This window comes from Cinclus cinclus, chromosome 2 (assembly GCF_963662255.1).
Source record: "Cinclus cinclus chromosome 2, bCinCin1.1, whole genome shotgun sequence".
Taxonomy (NCBI): Eukaryota; Metazoa; Chordata; class Aves; order Passeriformes; family Cinclidae; genus Cinclus; species Cinclus cinclus.
In genome coordinates this window covers 46,242,339-46,259,975 of record NC_085047.1, presented here as the reverse complement: position 1 = coordinate 46,259,975, position 17,637 = coordinate 46,242,339, and the positions used below count along the sequence as shown (strand labels likewise).

Sequence of the window (17,637 nt, the reverse complement as noted above, 5' to 3'; positions counted from 1 at the left end):
TGCTATTTATCAAAACATTTCAGGTTATGTTTAAATGAAATATTTCAAATTTCATTTCCCACAGGTAATTAGTAATGATCCCCATATGTAAATTTAACTTATAGTCAAGTCAGGTATTAAAAAAGCTGGAGAGACCAGAACAAAACAATGACTACAATTCCTGATTTAATCTCTTTTACATATCATGGGCATATTATATGATTGCTGTTTGAAAAGAACAAGTGTTAATGAACTAAATTCTTAAGCATTCACTCACAAAGGGAAAGGTGCATTGAAGCTCTTGGTGATCTACTCAATGGTGCTGTGCTGTATTTTTTGATTTCACAGGAAGGGTAATGCCACCAGAAAGAAATGAAAAATTAAACATGTACATTTCCATCTCCAGTTGAAATAGTGGTCTATCTAAAATTAATACATACTCACAGACACACCAGAATAGCAGAAATTTAAATAAACTTGTTTAACAAACAAAGCAACTGAAGCTTTATTTATCTATATAGAAAGATGCATCCTTATGTGCATTCTTTTAAGCCAAGGAAAATGGAAAAGCCATGCAGCCCTTGCAAGAAATAAATCCTCAGGTAGTAATATATATACACAGAAAGTTTCCCCTTTAGTATATGATTCTTCTCAACAGATTATTAGTGCCATTTAGGAGAGACTTAAGCTTATGAGTACTATATAGTAGAATATTCTACTACATTTTTTTCAGTACAACAGCAAAACCATTGCTTGAATCACCATATTGTTTGCATCAGTTAAATAAGAGCAAGTAACAAAACTTGAGCAGTTAAACATGTATCTGGAAATCAGACTACTTAAGTAAAGTAAGCACAAGGAAAGGATATAGAACAAATGAAAGGTTTTTCTTCAAGAAAAATTATCTTTCAACTTGTTGCAACTTCACATCTCATATGGCTTTTGAATGGAGGCATTAGTTAAAAGGATCTTCCCACCCATAGTCAAGTATTGACTGTATTTAAATACAGCAATGCAAGGACGAACAGAAGTTAAAAATTTAGCATACCATATTACTTCATGTAATATGGCATGGAACCCCTTTCTATAAGGCTACAAAGGACAAATTTACGTTAATTTGAGGTACTGGCATTTACAATTGGAAAAGTAAAAAAGAAAACAGGATTATACAGCATTGTCATCAGACATCTTTTTTTTTTCCTTTTTCTTTCCTTTGTCTTTCCCCCCCCCTTTTATTTTTGAGGGGCTTTTGGTTTTAGTTTATCTCTTTACAAAATACATGTCTTGATGACCACATGCTCTAAACTTATATTCATTTATTTTTACATATATACTTTATTTGTAGGGGCAATTGAGAGAGAGTCACAAATAACGAAAGGACACTAAGGTTTTAATAAGGGCAACAAAAAAGTGTTTTCACCAGAATAGATTCACATTACAGTACACCAATATTGACAGCATTCTCTTGTCTATTTTTGGTACATAAGATGGAATCTCTCTACATAACCTTATAAGGCTTCAGTAACTAAGAAGTAAAAAACCTATTAGTTTACAATTTATTTAAAAATTCTGAAAGACACAGCAAGTTCTAAACTTTAGTAGTGCTACCCAAACACAACCATCTGGTTTAAGAAGCCATTAAAAGAGCTTCCTCCAAGGGAGCTTCCAACAGCAGAGTTGTGCAACATGGATGTATTTTACTACAAGGGGAAAAAAATTACACATGGCACATTCTCATTCATATTTTGCAATGTAAAAAGTTACAAACATACCTAATCAAATAAATAATAAAAAAAGAATCTGAAATGTGTTTGTTATGTATCCTAAAACCACTAGGCAGAATAATGGAGACTTTCACTCACAAACTATTTACATGGTAATACCCAGGTGAGGGCACACACTGCTACAAAACTCATAAAACAAAGGGTAAACTTGAAATGTTTTCCATAGTAAAGGTCTAGCAGCATGACTATATCTAATGCTGTTTGTTGTCTTGACAGTTTTTGGAAGTTTGTTTTAATCTATGTCTTCATCCAGTTCATAATTGTCTTTATCATAAATATCTTTTACTAAAAGAACCCGTACGAGCATATTTTCCAAAGTGTTGCGGTCCAGGGAAGTGGCAGTGTACCAGATGGGGCTCTCTGCTGACACTGAGCACTCAGGCTGCAGATAGAACATGTCTGTCCTCTGGTTCAGATTCTGTGGGCTACAAGGAGCAAAGCACAGGGGGTTAGAAACACAGCCTCACAGGACAAGACAGCATGTTAGCAGTTCCAAAATCTTGCACAAACAGAATTCTAACTGTACCTAGGCAAGTTAACAAAAAAAAAAACCCAAACCAACCAAAGCAAAAAGAATAATGTGGAGAATTGTGGTCTTGTTGACAGAAGGAGCTGTGACAGGTCTGGCCCAAACCCAGCCAGTCCCACATCCTCAGAATCTCAGATGCCTGGGACTGAACAAGCATGCAAGACACCATAGACTCTTCAAAAACCTGCAGATCTAGGTCTTGGCTAAAGCTGAAAGTATCTTCCATGCTTTGCAAAGAGGCCCAACACTAATCACAACACCAATTACATGAATAATTGCTCACACAATAATTAATCATTGGCTGATGCGGCTACCTCTGAATGTAGAGCCTAGGGTTCCCTTGGAAAGTCAAGGATGGTAGTTCTGAGACACACAGAAATGTAAGCAGCTAAAATCCCTCCTCCTCCTATTTTATTTAAAAGGTTGGTTGTTAATCAATCTTAATCCCTTAATTGCTTACCCTGTATTATGGGTATAATACCCTGTGTTATGGGATTAGATGCAGCTCAGAAACATCCTCTAAGACACTAAAGAAGAGTCCTTTCAGGAAATTCTAGCAGTTCATCCATTTAGGCAAGTCTCAGAAGAGAATTTTCAGTTTTGGATGAGCGAGTTATCACTCAAGCTCCCTCCTTCACCAATACTGAGGACTTCAGGAGTCAACTCTATTTCCTGTTCCTTCAGTAAAAATAAGGGTTTTTACCGGCTCACCTTCCCAAATTGGTTGATAAGAGTTCAGGTGTTGCTCTTCACCTGCTGGGGTGATTGCTGGATTGTTTTGCTCTCATGTAAATCAGATTAAGAGTCAGATAAGAAGTAAAATACAGCTGTTTAAAGTAGTCTAATAATTTAGATATTTTAACCGCCTGCCTACTTTCTTGAAACAACAGTATTTTTATAGGAACAAGCAATCACAGAATCATGGTATCAGTTAGGTTGGAAGAGACTTCTGGGACCATCAAGTCCAACCTGTGGCCCAACACTGCCACGTCAACCAGACTATGGCACAGAGTGCCACATCAGTCTTTCCTTAAACACCTCTAGGGATGGTGACTCCACCATCTCTGTGGGTAGCCCATTCATTGTCAAATCACCCCTTTTGTGGAGAAATTCCTCCCTAATGTCCAACCTAAAACCCCCCCATCTGCAGTTTGAGACCACAATGAGACAACAATATAGTGTTTCATAGCTGTGAATGAAAGTATCCTGACATTTCAGCTACAGCTCTTCATTGGTTGCCAAGTATATGTCAAACAGCTGGCATTACCTAATATTTTACAATAGTTTTACAGTATTAAGTATTCCATTAAAATTATTTCAACAAAATTAGAAGCAGAACCAGGAGAAACAGTCTTCTGCTTTAGTTAACAATGGTGACCAGCATCTGCAAGACAGCATGGCTTGAAGCCACATCACAACTGATGCTCCAAATGGGTTTAAGAGCTTTCTTTTCCCCAAAGTTGAGATGTTCCTCCTAAAGAAAAAAGCCCTATCTGGTCTCTCCCTCAGTGACTGCTTAACTCAGTCCAAAAATCCAACTTTGACTTTTGAACGACAAATCCTCTCCAAATCATGAAAGTAGAGAAAGAGAAGGCAAAATCCCCCTGCAACACCCAGGACCAGCTGAGTTAATGAAAAATAGGCAGCTGCACTAACAGACCACAAGCTACTCTTCACTTGCTTCTCTGTGCAACATCACATGCTTGTAATTCTGCTGATGTTGTGTGTGAGCCTGTACCTCTAACACACGTTGAGTCTCATACTTAATTTATTGTGTTGTATATACAAGGTGATTTTACTTCTTTGGTATCACTTGCCCACATTTCCCTTAGAGTTACACAAAATCTACATTAAAATCAGTCACTTGAATAGCTGTTACAATTAAGGAAAAGTACTTTCCAAGAAATCTTGTTTTCAAGCTTTCAAAACACTTAGCTTGTAAATTAATTTTTTTAAGAGTTGCTTAAGCTTTTTTTTAATGTAATAATTTTTGCTTCCTTCCTGCACAATTAATTGTGGTGATTGGAAGGAAACAAGAGATTTCTAAATACTGGGTTACTGCCAGTAGTAGTTTTCCTACTACAGAATATTTCAAACATTCTTCCACACTGGGTACCTCAAAAGCATCTACATTTCAGATGCCTGATAACTTATAATGAAGCAAATCTGCTGTCTCAATCCAATTCTTAGTGAAGAGATGGGGACCTCAAAAACAAAACCCTCAGCAGCAAATCTCAGCAGACGCCTTGCTGGCAATTCTCTGCAGAGATACTTGGTATTCCCAGGTAAGAAAATTGAATTGTATTGTCATTCCCAGATGGAACTCTTAACAATTAACACTGAAGTACTACACTGCTCCCAGATTTTATGCCCATCTTGTCTAGATAAAGAACTGGAGATTTCAATACCTTCATTCAGGCATTTTTCAAAATATTTCAGTCCACTTCCTTTGCTTGAGCACATTTCATGTTGCAGCAAAACAGTTCCTTTCTGGACCTGGTTTACTCTAGATCCTGGCTGTATTACCCTGTATCACACTTACCTTTTAGACAGATAGCACTCAAACATTTTCACAGGGCATCTAGCTGGATCAGATGTGTTTTCAATTTGTTCAAATACTGGCACATCATCTTCATGTTTCCTTTTTCCAGTAGTAATTTTATCTTTAAGAAGAAAATCAACAACACCTAAGCTATAACTTCAAGTTATTTTACATTTTTCAGCCAAATTTCCCATAAGCAGCCCACCAAGTACCACGAGGCAGTCACCACAACTGTGCAAATCTGCAAACTGGAAATGCCACCCCCAGCCACAGCAAAGTCACAGCGTTTCACATGGAGACCAGTGGGCTCAAATTAACTCAGAGACCCTGCAGACCCCAAAGACCACACACTCCAATTAGAGTTCTGGGAGCTGAGAGCTGGTAGACTTCGTATGCAAAGGCAGAGCTCTGGCTCCTGGCCAGGTGCCCAGATGTCCCTCATCAGTGCCATGTGGATGCTGCTGCAATACTAATTTTGAACTGCCATAGTACCTTCATTATCAGCTCTGCAGAGGGAAGACACTTGATATCGAAGACAAGCTTTGCTTTCCATTGTTAGAGGATTTTTCTTCCACTGTCTAAAAACAGTGCCAAAAGAAAGTCTTAAGTGCTGCTCCACTGTTTTCAGGCCAAAATATTTAGTGTTAAAGTAGAACAGAGTATTCAAAAGAGCAACAGGTGAATGTGATCCTAGCTGTTTAATCCTCCAAAGGTAATCTTCTTCAACTCGAGAGAATATTGATCCTTAGTAAAAAAGAATAGTAGAGAAAATACAATGTATTAGCCCATGAACTGTCAAAGTGGAAAAAACACAGGGGTTTTTTTAACTGTGAAATATAACAAAATAATCATGACAGAAGCTGCTGATAAACTTATTTATATTTATTTATATGTCCACACTCCCCAAACCCACCTGTTAGAGACACTCAATGGGAAATATCAGTACAGGCAATTTCAGAGAGAACACATATCTGTTTCAGTTACAACAGCATTGCTGACATGCAGCTCTCTCATGCTATTTCACAGAAATTAATGTTCAATGGAGTAACCTTAATTTGGCCATAAAAGGCATATTTTGGAATTCATTTTATTCCGCTCAAGTTAAGGCCTCCAAACACTGTACCTTCTTCCTTCTCATTACTAATGGATATCTCACTTGGAAAGCACTTGTGGACCGTAAAAGGATGCAGGAAGGGCCCAACATAGGCTCTCTGGGCTGTATTGAGAAAAGCCAATATTGAGAAGAGAAAAGAAAGGGTCTGGCAAGGACAGGCCCTCACTCAGGAGAGGACTGTGAGAAAGATGGAAGAACAGTTGATTCTGCTGTTCAGCACCAACAGTCGCCTGCTGGCAAAAATCTGCTTTCTCCATGAACTGATGATCCTTCTGAGCAGAAGACTCCCAAGCAGAAAGTCCTTTTAACCCAGGTGAGAAATTCTAAAATACATCACTTGCTAGCCCTACCTACATATAGTGCAGTGCCTGCCTGCCTGCTTCCAGCTGGGGGAAAAAAAAGGGGCAAAAAAAAAAAAAAATGTTTGGCTCAGATAAAAGCTACAGGTCAAAGAGCTTTTTTAAACTTTCTCTCCTGAAGGTGGAGAGTCAATTTTAACAGTCAGTGGCAAAAACAACTCTTGTAACATGGATTAGCCAGAAACAAGATAAATAAAAACAGGTACAGTCTTAAATTAAATCTTAGAAGACATCTCTGTAATTCTTCTTCAACTACTACTGCAATGTATAAGATAGATAGATAGATATATACATACTTACTTACATACATACATACATATATATATATATACACACACACACTTAAGAATACATAACTATTAAGAGATGAACATGACATACATGACCAAAAAGAAAATTACCATCTGGAAGTATGCTTGGCTGCCAACTTCGAAGGATTTTATTTAATTCCTTTTCAAATGTCTGGTAGATTGGATCAATAAATATGTTGTCTTTTCGATTACTTCTATATAAATACTATAGGAAAGACAGAGACACAGTATTTACAATTCCTGATTAGAACAACTCCTGTACTAGAGAACTCTTTTTTTTTTTTTTTTTTGTTACTGTGCAAGCACTTTACTGAAAAAAAGCATCTAAAAATAAAGCTATGCCACTTTTCCAGTATCTATCAGGCAACAATTATTTCTAATCTAATTGTATGTTGTGAATTTCTAACTGGATATGAATCATAGTCACTACTATTCTATAATTCTTCTCTAAGATTTCCTGTGTGCAACATTGTATTAGTGAATGGGGAGTCATTAAAAAACCCCCAAACCACAAACCTTTTCCTCCACCTAGGCCTTAAAAAAAAAACCAAACAAACAAAACAAAACCAAAAACAAAAACCCAAAACCAACCAACATTTAGTAAGAGTCTGCCCTTTTAAATGTGAGCTCCGTACAGTGACAAAACTGTCTTTAACACAAAAGTGGGAGAAAAAAAACCCCACAAATATATTTTTGGTAATAATATACTCCAGTGCAAGAAGGATGATAGAATGGTGCAAGGGGCTGGCCTGTTCAGCAATCTAATTTTCTTATCGCTCTTGACCTTACAGACAGAAATTCTTTTGAACTTTTACCAAGAATTAATGGCTGAGGATTATTACTATTTGACATTATCCTCTCTGGAGACATTTCTAAGAAAGGGAAGACTGGCTTCTTACATTTTCCACTTCGGGGTTATCTTTGCCAAGACCATGCCTGTTAGTGAATACAATAAAAGTGACAGACAAGAACCACATTTGCTTTTGGAAATGGCATCTATTTCTGTACCTATGCTTGAAATCACATTGAACACAACACTTATTTATAATAGGTGATCATGGTTCAGTACATCCTGGCTTCTTTATCTTTGCACTTAATTTTATAATAAGGGAAAATTAATGAATACACTTCCTACAGGTTTTCAACAACACTTTCATTTAGATAATTACATATGATACATTTAACTAATTCCTCAAAGCAGAATATTCCCCCCACATGTGCTTGTTTCTACATACACCAGTTTTGATTTTATAAAGTAGTTCTAAGCCAGGCAATACAGCTCACTATAAGCTTCATGGTGTTTGCCTCTCCATTCCCTGGAACATTCTTCTGCCATGTGTTTTTTTCTGCTTCACATTAAATGTTCACACTGAACGCTGGCAGTGGAAATGAAGACTGAAGACTGGTTCAGAACCTATCACAAGCTCACAAGCCTGTGAGAACTCAACTAAAAATAATGGTTCTTCCTGGTTCAGATTAAGTATTGACTAAACCCTGGCATTCCCAGTAGAAGTCTGAAGCTCCCTGGACCACCAGCACCACAGAGCCTATAGAAGGATGACACTGTGTGGCAGGGTAGATGCCAACCTATCACCCAAACCTGCAAACCTTCATTCCCAAACCACAATGTCGTGCTCTGCTGCTCTACAAACCCTACAGGGGCAGGAAGAGCACAAGCCATTCCCAGCTGAGATGAGCTCTACTGTAACAGCAGTACACAGGAAGGAAATGGATGCACCTCTGGATCCCACAGCAAAGGAGAACAGGCTGAATCACTGCCCACAGCAATTTTATTAGTCTGACCTTCAGACAAACGACTGCCAAACTCTATCAGCCTGCCCTAACAACCCCATTACCAGACATACAAAAAACAAGAAAAAAACCTCAAGCCAAATCCCAATAATTCCAATTAGGGACAAAGAATGAAGGCCATGTTGCAACAAAGGAGAACGGCAGGCTAACACTTTCCTCTAGATGAATTCTCTCCACTAGATGCCTGCCTGACCATGCAGCAGCCTTTATTTCTAAGTGTGATATTCTTCAGCCACACTACTTCAGAGTTATCAAAACCATTATTGAACCACTTCTGTCTGAAAGCAGAACAATTTCAGCTGCAAATTAACCTGAACTGAGAAACTGCACCATTTGAGTCAGGGACCAGTTTCCTGGAACAGATTTTACACTGCTTCCTTTTGGAAAAAGTTATTTTACAAAATTAAAAAAAACCCAACTAAACAAACCAGAAAACAACCAACTTAGGACTTGAAGACTCCTGAGCTCAAATCACATTCTATCCATCAGGAAAAGCTCCACGATGAGTGCATATTTAGCCACAATGAGTGCAGCAATGCTGGTGGAAGGGGAATGCACTTTTTTACTAGCCTATGGTTCCTACATTTTCTTCCTTTGAAGAGAATCTTACTTTAAGATAGCAAAATATTAATGATCTTTGGCCCAACTGTATCCTTAAATGGCATATTTTAATCTCCTCGGAGCCCCTTCCAAGTCCAACAAAGTCAATACATTTTATGCAGTAGCAGACAATTTTTTCTCTTTCAGGGTTGGGGTGGAAAGGACTAAGCAAATTCTAGAACGGAATGGAGTTTTATTGTACATTGTGAACATTGCATTTAGCATACCACTAGTTTGCTTAAACGTGTTTCTTCAGAAGGGTGGTACACCCCCAAATATTTGCCATTAGCACACAGATGATTGGCTGCAGTCCTTCACAGCTCATGTTTCTGTCCCTCACCTGCTGTCTGCCTTTGTGAAATATAAACTCATCAGAACACAGCACATCTTCCTACCAGTCCAGCCAACAAATCAGGACTATTCACATTGCATGAATTAAATACTGGACACCAAGTATAAGCAGTAAAATTGCACAAATATGACTACATGTTGCACCACTAATGTTCCAGCATTGTGTATGCCTATTAGGCCTCATGATAATTGTGGTTGCCACACAAACTACAGTTCTGAAGAGCTGGAAAAAAGATGTTTTATACACAACTAGCCTTCATGACTGATGAGACAGACAATGTCAAAGGTACAAAAGAAAGATTTTAAAAAATATTATTTGAGTTCCTTTCTATAAACATGTATTTCTCTCTGTGTAATGTTTACCTGCTTAACATGAGCATTTTCAATTAAACAGAAAGGTACAGAGAGACAGTGTATCATGCAAGTGCAGAAGCAGAAAGCTACCTGAATTTGCAACATGCCTTGTAGCAATATTGACTAAAAAGCCGCTGACTAAAATCAATCTTTGTTTCTCAAGTTTCAATGATGAAGCAAAGGTAACAACTAACTCCTTATTTCTGCGTATTTGCAACATGGGAAAATTACTATTGCACTACTTATTTTTAACGTATTTCAATTAAAAAATTTGTTACTTGATTCAAGTCCTGTGCCTCAAGTATGGAACAACTTAAGTAGAACTGCAAATCCTGTGAGCAGCTTGCTTTCCACATCATACACATCTTTTATTGCTTTTTAACTTGAATGAAATTTTCTGTGCTGTCAGCTCTGAACACTGCTTATTTTACCTATGTTTTGCCTTATGTAGCAAAAATTAAGACAACCCTCCCTGCTTAAAAGATAAGCTTTGGAACAGCTTCTCTAATTATGTAGTGATAGGTTATTGCCTTCACATACATTACTGTGTGTAAGACAGTCAATATAGCAGAGTTTCCTGCACTCTCTCCTGCCAGTCCACAGTTAGCAATACTCAGTAAATTAGACCCAAAAGACACTTAATTTACATAGTTTCCTCTATATGCTAAGGAATTGAACTAGTAAAACTCTTAGAGATCATGACTTGTTTCATTCTGTTTTTACACTGGACATCTTTAGCAAACAATATGAAGCACAGCATTTGAAAAGACTGTGTAGTTTTCAACTGGATTAATTACTTACTTTAACACAGCAAGAAGCTTAAAACTATTACAATATACCAATTTGTGTTGGAGTTTTCAGGATGGGTCTGTAAACTCATTTCCTACACAGACAGCTTTCTACAATGTGACTGCACAGCAGCCTGATCACAGCCATGTATTAAGGGTAGCTCCGAGCCAGTAAACCCATGTTATCTCCACTCTTCTACTGAAATGGGTTACAGTCAAATCAGCAGCTCCATTTCCCATCTCTACAGCCTCTACTAACCTCCTGAATTCCAAGACACAGATAATAGATGCTGTCAGGTGCATAGTTCTCTCCATTAGGCCTTCGAATTTCATTGACAAAATGTGTCAGCCCATAGTTTAACTCAGCTGAAGTATGTGATAATAGATCTTCCTTTAATTTCACAGACTTTACTGTAAAATAGAGAAGAAATGCTACATTATACAACAGAATTGTCACACAGTGAAGGTGGGATGGGGTATTTTTTGACTGGAAACTGAGAACTGGCTTGATGTCCTCTCCATTAACCAATGAAAGAGACTAAAATGTACTAAGCAGTTAAAATGTTAGGTCTGCATTAAAACAATCAAGGCTCCCACAGTTAAGTCTAGTTAACCAAATGCAGTAACACCTGCTAACAAATGTATTGTCATGCACAGCTCAGGATGACACAGAGGCAGGCCAGGATGCTAAAGTGAAGCCAGTGGTGTAGAGGGGCACCTTCAGGGGAAACAGCAGTTTCCAAAGATCCAAGAACAGAACACAAGGGTGCCGAGATGCATGTGGGAGCTGAAGAACAGCAGGAGTAGCAGCAATTCCCTTTTTCCCTCACAGTACAAATGTGTACAGAGAGGAGAGCTGCAGAAAGAACAGCACGGCTCCAGGGGTGTGAAGGCCACCTTGCACCCGAGCTCCACAGCCAGGTAATGCCAGCCTCAGAGGAAGATCTCCTTACAGGACAAAGAGTAGGAGGATGTCCCTCCCTTGCCATTTAGAAGCCCAGAAATGGTGTGAACTCTGAAGTGAGTTAGCATATGAGGAAAAATACAATGCAAACAAAAAAATCAACGATCACAGAAAATCAGAATAGCCAAGAAGGTGCTGCCTAGCTTTCACGAGAAGTGTGAGATCCAGCATTTTGAACCAAATAGGAAAACCTAGGGAGAAAAAACATGAGTTTCGTAACTCTGTGGAAAAATAATCTCAGTCATGCTGGGAACATTAAGGACATGAGAAAGATTCTATCAAAAATTCCAGCTGAGAATCACAGGGGTACGGCAATTCTCCCTAGCAGGTCAGAATCTGGATGCCAGAATTTTGGAAATACTTACTTGACTTCAGTTCCTCTAACTCTGGCAGCTCTTCATCTAAATACCGGGACTTTACCCAGTGCTTCCAGGCGTTCACCCCATAGGCGTACTTGAAGGGAAAGCTGCACTCGGAGTTCTCGGAGCTGTCATCGTGCGACTGGTACTCCGACACGGCTCTCCTCTTCACACCCTGCCATGGGATGGCAACACAGAGATTAACAGAGGTTAATTCTGTCGGTGGCAGTGCCACCAGCAGGGGCACAGCACCTGGCACAGCCACCTGCGGGCCAAAGAGCACACCGAACCCCAGCGCGCTCTCGGAATTTCGTCGTGTTAACGCACGGGGAACTAAGGATGAGACACATCTCAGTCACGGGCTCAACTTGTAGGCTCAAATGAACCCACCAATGGAAAGGCCAGCACTGGTTCCAGATTAAAACATGCCCAGCTGTGGGTATGTGGATAATGTCCAGTGGATAACAGTGAAAGCTTAGACACCAGATTTGATACTAGAAAGACCAATTTATTATTAGAAAGCTTTTGCAGAAGTTGGCTGGTTTTTTAAAAGCTGCAATATTTACTGCAGTTATTGGAACAAAACCATTTCAACTTTGTGTCAGGCATAAGAAACTATTTCTTGGTTCCTTCTAAATAAAACACTATGGCTAATTTGTATCCAACGTCTAAACTAAGATCGACCAAAAATAAAATCTGGAAAAATTACAAGAAAAAAAAATATTAAACTCTTTTATAAAGGAAATGCTATGAATCCCATTATAAACCATGGCAAAGCCAATGTTTATCCATCTTACTATCAAATTAAACCAAGACACCTTTGTTCGAAGTAGAAGGTAAAACAGCATTGCTAAGAATACAGCAGGTATATACACAGTGGCACATTACACCAACAGCTCTGCCACTGTGAAGCAAAAACAGGACCAGAGTTTACAAATTACACTCTTATCAAATCCAACAGTTATCTGCAACAGACATACCACTACAATAATTTTATTACTTGAGATGTATCAATTTATGTCATAAAGACAGGATATAAAGTATGAGTAGCCATAATGTGCTGTAAATCAGTATGAGAACTAAAAAAACCCCACACAGATATTTTTTCCTACATAAATTTTGTGCTTTTCTTGATATTTTTAATAGATTAAAAGATTACCTTCTTTTTGGAACGAGGCCTTGGCTGTTCCTCATATTCTTCACCAAAAACAGGAGGTAATAAAAACTCATTTTCTGTATCAAGCTCCTCAGTTGCTGAAAATACATTACCAGAAACTTATTTCTAAATGTCTTTTAAATAACACTGCCTTCAAAGAGAAAAAAAAAAAAACCTATATTGGTGTGCCTTAACATAAGATGTCCACAAAGGCACACAGATAAACACAACCAAACACTGGATTTTGGTAAAAGAAAACAAACCTATTTTTATATTCAAACTAAGAAAAAGCTGTCCAATTGTAAGACAAAGCTATCAAATAGTTTATTTTTAAGTTAGTTTCAGAGGACACAATGCTCAACATTTCAAGTATAATTTTAAATTGCTACAGCAGAATTTCTTACTGTAGACTCTTACATAATATTTTCTGCCCAGGCTATTAAATAGCTATTTTTGCTATCAAAAATTTTTAGTAGCGGTGAGAATGAGCAGCTATGACTGGAAAAAGCACAAATTAACTCAGTATATGCAGCTTTGTTCATGTATTTAGATTATTTCTATTTGTGTTTTGTTATTTCTTGTAGCACATTACACTAGTTTAAAAACATTAAGAATCAGAAGGCAAACTCTGTCAGAAAAACTGGGTTTAGTGTCTATTTATACAGGGGGTGGAGGTCTAGCTAATGATGGATATTACAGTTAAGTTTGGTAAGCAGATGTATGGCAATACATCAAGATATTGTTTATTTAGTATTCCAGAGGTATGATCAAGGACTCTATTTCAGGTGACACTGAGGAATGAGACAACATATGAATGGATTTGATGTTGCAAGTCCCACCTTTATTTACTTTAGTGAAGATGGTTCATCCCTCATTTAGCCATCAAATAATGTTTTCACTCACAGCTGAATGCTCTTCTGATAATCTGATTTCACCACCTTATTTATCATGACAGCTTTCCAACTGGTGCAGATGAAATAGCACTTACAAGCACAGATTTCAGAACTCTGCCCCAGGCTCAAAAGCAGTTCTCCTCCTGATACCACAAAGAATCTTATCTCAGAAGCACTTCAGTGTAATCAATGCCTCTTACAGATTGCTGCTACTTACTACTCCAACTTACTTATTTCCTCTATGTTTTCACCTTCTCATGTACCTGGCCTCACTTAAAAAGAGGGTTAAAAACCTAGTATGCATCTGGCTAGTAAAGTTCCCAAGAGTAAGGTCACACTAATCCCCAAGATTTCTCCTTAAACTAGAGCAAGCCAGGCATCTATTGCAGATATCTACAACACAGCCCAAAAGGAGCCTCTCAGCTCCTACATGTGAGGTGTGAGAGTCACATGTCCAAGAGAAGCAATGGAAGAGGGACAGCAACTACAGCCAGCAGCTTTCTTGGATTGACTGGGGTATGGTGTAAGGACATAGACACTGTTCCCTGCATTCTGTACAGTGGTAGAAATTGTACTATGTAGCATCAACAGCTTCTCTCAAGAAAGGTCTCAAAGCAGTGTTTGTTTTTTTTTTCCCTGCTGATTCAAATAAGGCTACCTTTTCAAATGCAGATATGGATATTACCAAGATATTAAAAGGTAACACAAGTGGTGTACAGCATGCCAACTCGCAATTTTCTAACAAACTCCAGTGGGAATTTGACCCTTTAGTAATTTCTTCTCTAAACCATGAAAATACCTGGTGATTGAAGAATGCATTCATTATGTTTTCCATGACACATGCCATCTGAGTCCTTGAGCCTTCAAAATAACTTCCCTATATCCGTGTTCAAAACAAATGATGCAGCCAAGTTCTTTGTGAATGGTTATCTTCCCTTTTTCTTTGAATTGTTTCAAATACACTATTTAGAAAGATGGAAGAACTAATTCAAAAGTCCTCCATCTTACAAAGGCATGGCAAAGTTTTACATAACAGTCAGGTGGATCCTGCAATCAAATAAAGCTCCTCTGAAAGGATGATTAAACAAGGTACAATGGCTGCCCACAGTGTCACAGTATTTATTAAAATCACAGAATTACCTCTTGGAAAGTCTATTTCAATATCAAGGTCTGGCTCATATGGAACATCAGGCAAGCTTGTCCGTGACTCCGAGTTTAGGAGATTTGAGGCAACTACCACACCTGTTTAAAAGAAAAGGAAAAAATCCCATTGTTTTAACCAACACATGGATTAGCCAAATGGTGCAGATCTACAGCATTAGAAGCTGAGTTGCTCTAAAACCGCTTGTCCTGCTCATTACCATCCTACATTTTCTTGTTCTCAAGCTCTCAGATCTACTTCTCCAACCCGATTTCCTTCAAACATAAAAGATGCTTACTAGTCCATTGTTCTTCTCCATGAAGGTGAGTCAGCAAAGTACACGTACAGAAAAGCAAACACTGGTGAACCTGGATCATATAGACCAATCCCAGAACTCAAACAATCTTGACAAACCTATCTATTTTCCTACCTGATCCTGTCACAACAGAACAGACTTTAAGTCTGCTTTTTTAGGATCTGTTTCTCAAATAAGGCATGCAGGCAGGGAGAAACAAACCTTGAACTCTCTTTGGTTTCTGGCAAACACTGATTTCTCCAAATTCAGTCCTCTGCAAGCAAGCAAGCTCTGATCCCATATATCTGCTCATTTAGCTAGCTGTACTTTGCAAAAGAGAACAATGAAAACCTTGCAGAGTTACCAGAAATGCACAGTTTTAGTAGAAGAATGGCAATAGATTGGAATACAGTAAGCCTCCTAAGACTGAAGCTCCACTAGTCTCCTATGTAACAAGGCACAAACTATAGGTTTATGTAATTTGTCAACAACTTTTCAGAAATCTGTTGAGAGCTTGGAAAAAAATGCCAAAATTTCATCTGAGGGAAGGCAAATTTTCCTAGCGAGATACAAAAGAGACTTGAAGACTTGGGCAAGTAGAACCAGGGAAGAACAAAGAGACATGGACTCTGAGAAACTAAATCTACAAAGTATGTGGGACTTTTTGATCGTCAGATATAAATTTTTATTATGACAATAATGTGTTGGTTGTTGCCCAGTAGTGCTTACTCCGAATCACGGGCTTTTCAGTTTCCCATGCTTTGCCAGAGTGCACAAGAATCTGAGAGGGAGCATGTCCAGAACTGTTGAGCTGAGGTGTCCAAAGGGGTATCCCATACCACACAATGCTCAGTATTTAACTGGGGGAAGTTGGCTGGGAATCACCAATTGCTGCTCAGGAACAGGCTGGGCTTGGGTAAGTGGTGAGCACCTGTATGGTGCATCACTTAGTTTTCTTGTTTTACTCCTCCCTCTCTCTTCTTTTAAAAGTATTTACTAGTACAGTTAGTATTTTATTTTATTTCATTTCAGTTATAAAATTGTTCTTGACTCCCAAGGTTTACTTTTTTTTTCCCAGTCTCTTCCCCACCAGGTGTGAGTAAGCAAGTGGCTGTGTGGTACTTAGCTGCCAGGTGACGTTAAAGTACAATGCAATTTGACATAAGACCTGAATGACAGCACTGTTATAATGAAACTTTCCCTAAAATAAAAAAACTAAACCAAATCCTTCTTGTCACACACACCCCCTCAGCACTCCAAACAGTCAAAAACTCATCAGGAAACTTACTGGCCACATCAGAAGCTTCAGCTTTTCCAACATGTTCGGGTATCACCCCTGACAAGTTCAGTAGCTCAGATTCCAGAGGATCTGAGGAGACTTTTCCCCTCAGCTCTTCTATTGCTGCAAGGATTTTCTCAGTGCTATCCAGAGAAGTGGGCAAAAAAACTGGAACTGGCACCTATGCAGACAGGGAGGCAGAGATAATGAGGAAAGAAAAAACTGCCACAAAAAAGAAACCAACAACCAAAAAAAAAAAAAATTCTATACTCTTCTGAAAGACAGAGTTGATACAGATTAGAAACAAGTCACTCTAGTGTGAGCTGACAGAAAATACTGACAGGTTGGAAACCCAGTATGAAGGAGCTATGAACAGAAGGGAAAGCAGGAAAGGACACAGGAAAAAAAAGACAAAATACAGCCGGTCAAAGAAAGAACAGAAGGGTCTTTGGAACTTCAAACCTGACTGATCATAACCTCAGACTAACAGCTTGGACAAAGCAGCATCTTGTTTTAGTGGCTTGTTTTATCCTGCTGTTTATCCCACTCTGCCATCCTTTCCCAACACAAGCATTTCAGCTTCCTTATTACAAGAACAAATCTTGCTGTTACAGCCTTATTCAGCATATTCAGCAAAAGCAGAAGTATCACTCAGAACTGTTCCTAAAAAGCTCAGCAGCACAAGATTTTCACACTGGAAGCAGGCAGACAGCTCCTAAAGAACAATCAGGGAATCAAGTGCCACTGTAAGATTCTAATGCTTTTTCAATAGTGCTGCAATCCTTTAGATGGACCACAAGGAGAACAACCAGCAACACAAGATAGTCCCACACATGCTTGTGAATACATGCTAATTTTAAAATGAAGCTGAAGTCTCACTTACAGGAACAGGAACCGTGGTAGGAACAGGAACATTTTGACTATACATGTTCATAGGCACCGGAACGTAGACTGGTACAGGAATAGGCACTGGGACATACTCTTTTTTCCACTCATCTTCTATTAAAAGAAAAAGGCAAAAGGCAAA

The 17,637-nt window shown here is 38.5% G+C and overlaps 1 protein-coding gene across 1 annotated transcript in view; it reads right to left on the bottom strand.

Moving 5' to 3' along the window:
* Positions 1-1,382: 1,382 nt before the first annotated feature.
* The window catches only part of ZMYM2 (zinc finger MYM-type containing 2), a 65,981-nt gene continuing 49,726 nt past the window's right edge, over positions 1,383-17,637 (bottom strand). The window contains exons 13-22 of the mRNA XM_062487590.1: positions 17,494-17,609; positions 16,620-16,791; positions 15,036-15,137; positions 13,006-13,100; positions 11,853-12,021; positions 10,783-10,934; positions 6,709-6,823; positions 5,327-5,578; positions 4,835-4,955; positions 1,383-2,188 (exon numbers count right to left, since the gene is read on the bottom strand). Of these exons, the coding sequence (XP_062343574.1) occupies positions 1,996-2,188; positions 4,835-4,955; positions 5,327-5,578; positions 6,709-6,823; positions 10,783-10,934; positions 11,853-12,021; positions 13,006-13,100; positions 15,036-15,137; positions 16,620-16,791; positions 17,494-17,609 (1,487 nt within the window). The 3' untranslated portion in view covers positions 1,383-1,995. The remainder of the gene's footprint in view (positions 2,189-4,834; positions 4,956-5,326; positions 5,579-6,708; positions 6,824-10,782; positions 10,935-11,852; positions 12,022-13,005; positions 13,101-15,035; positions 15,138-16,619; positions 16,792-17,493; positions 17,610-17,637) is intronic.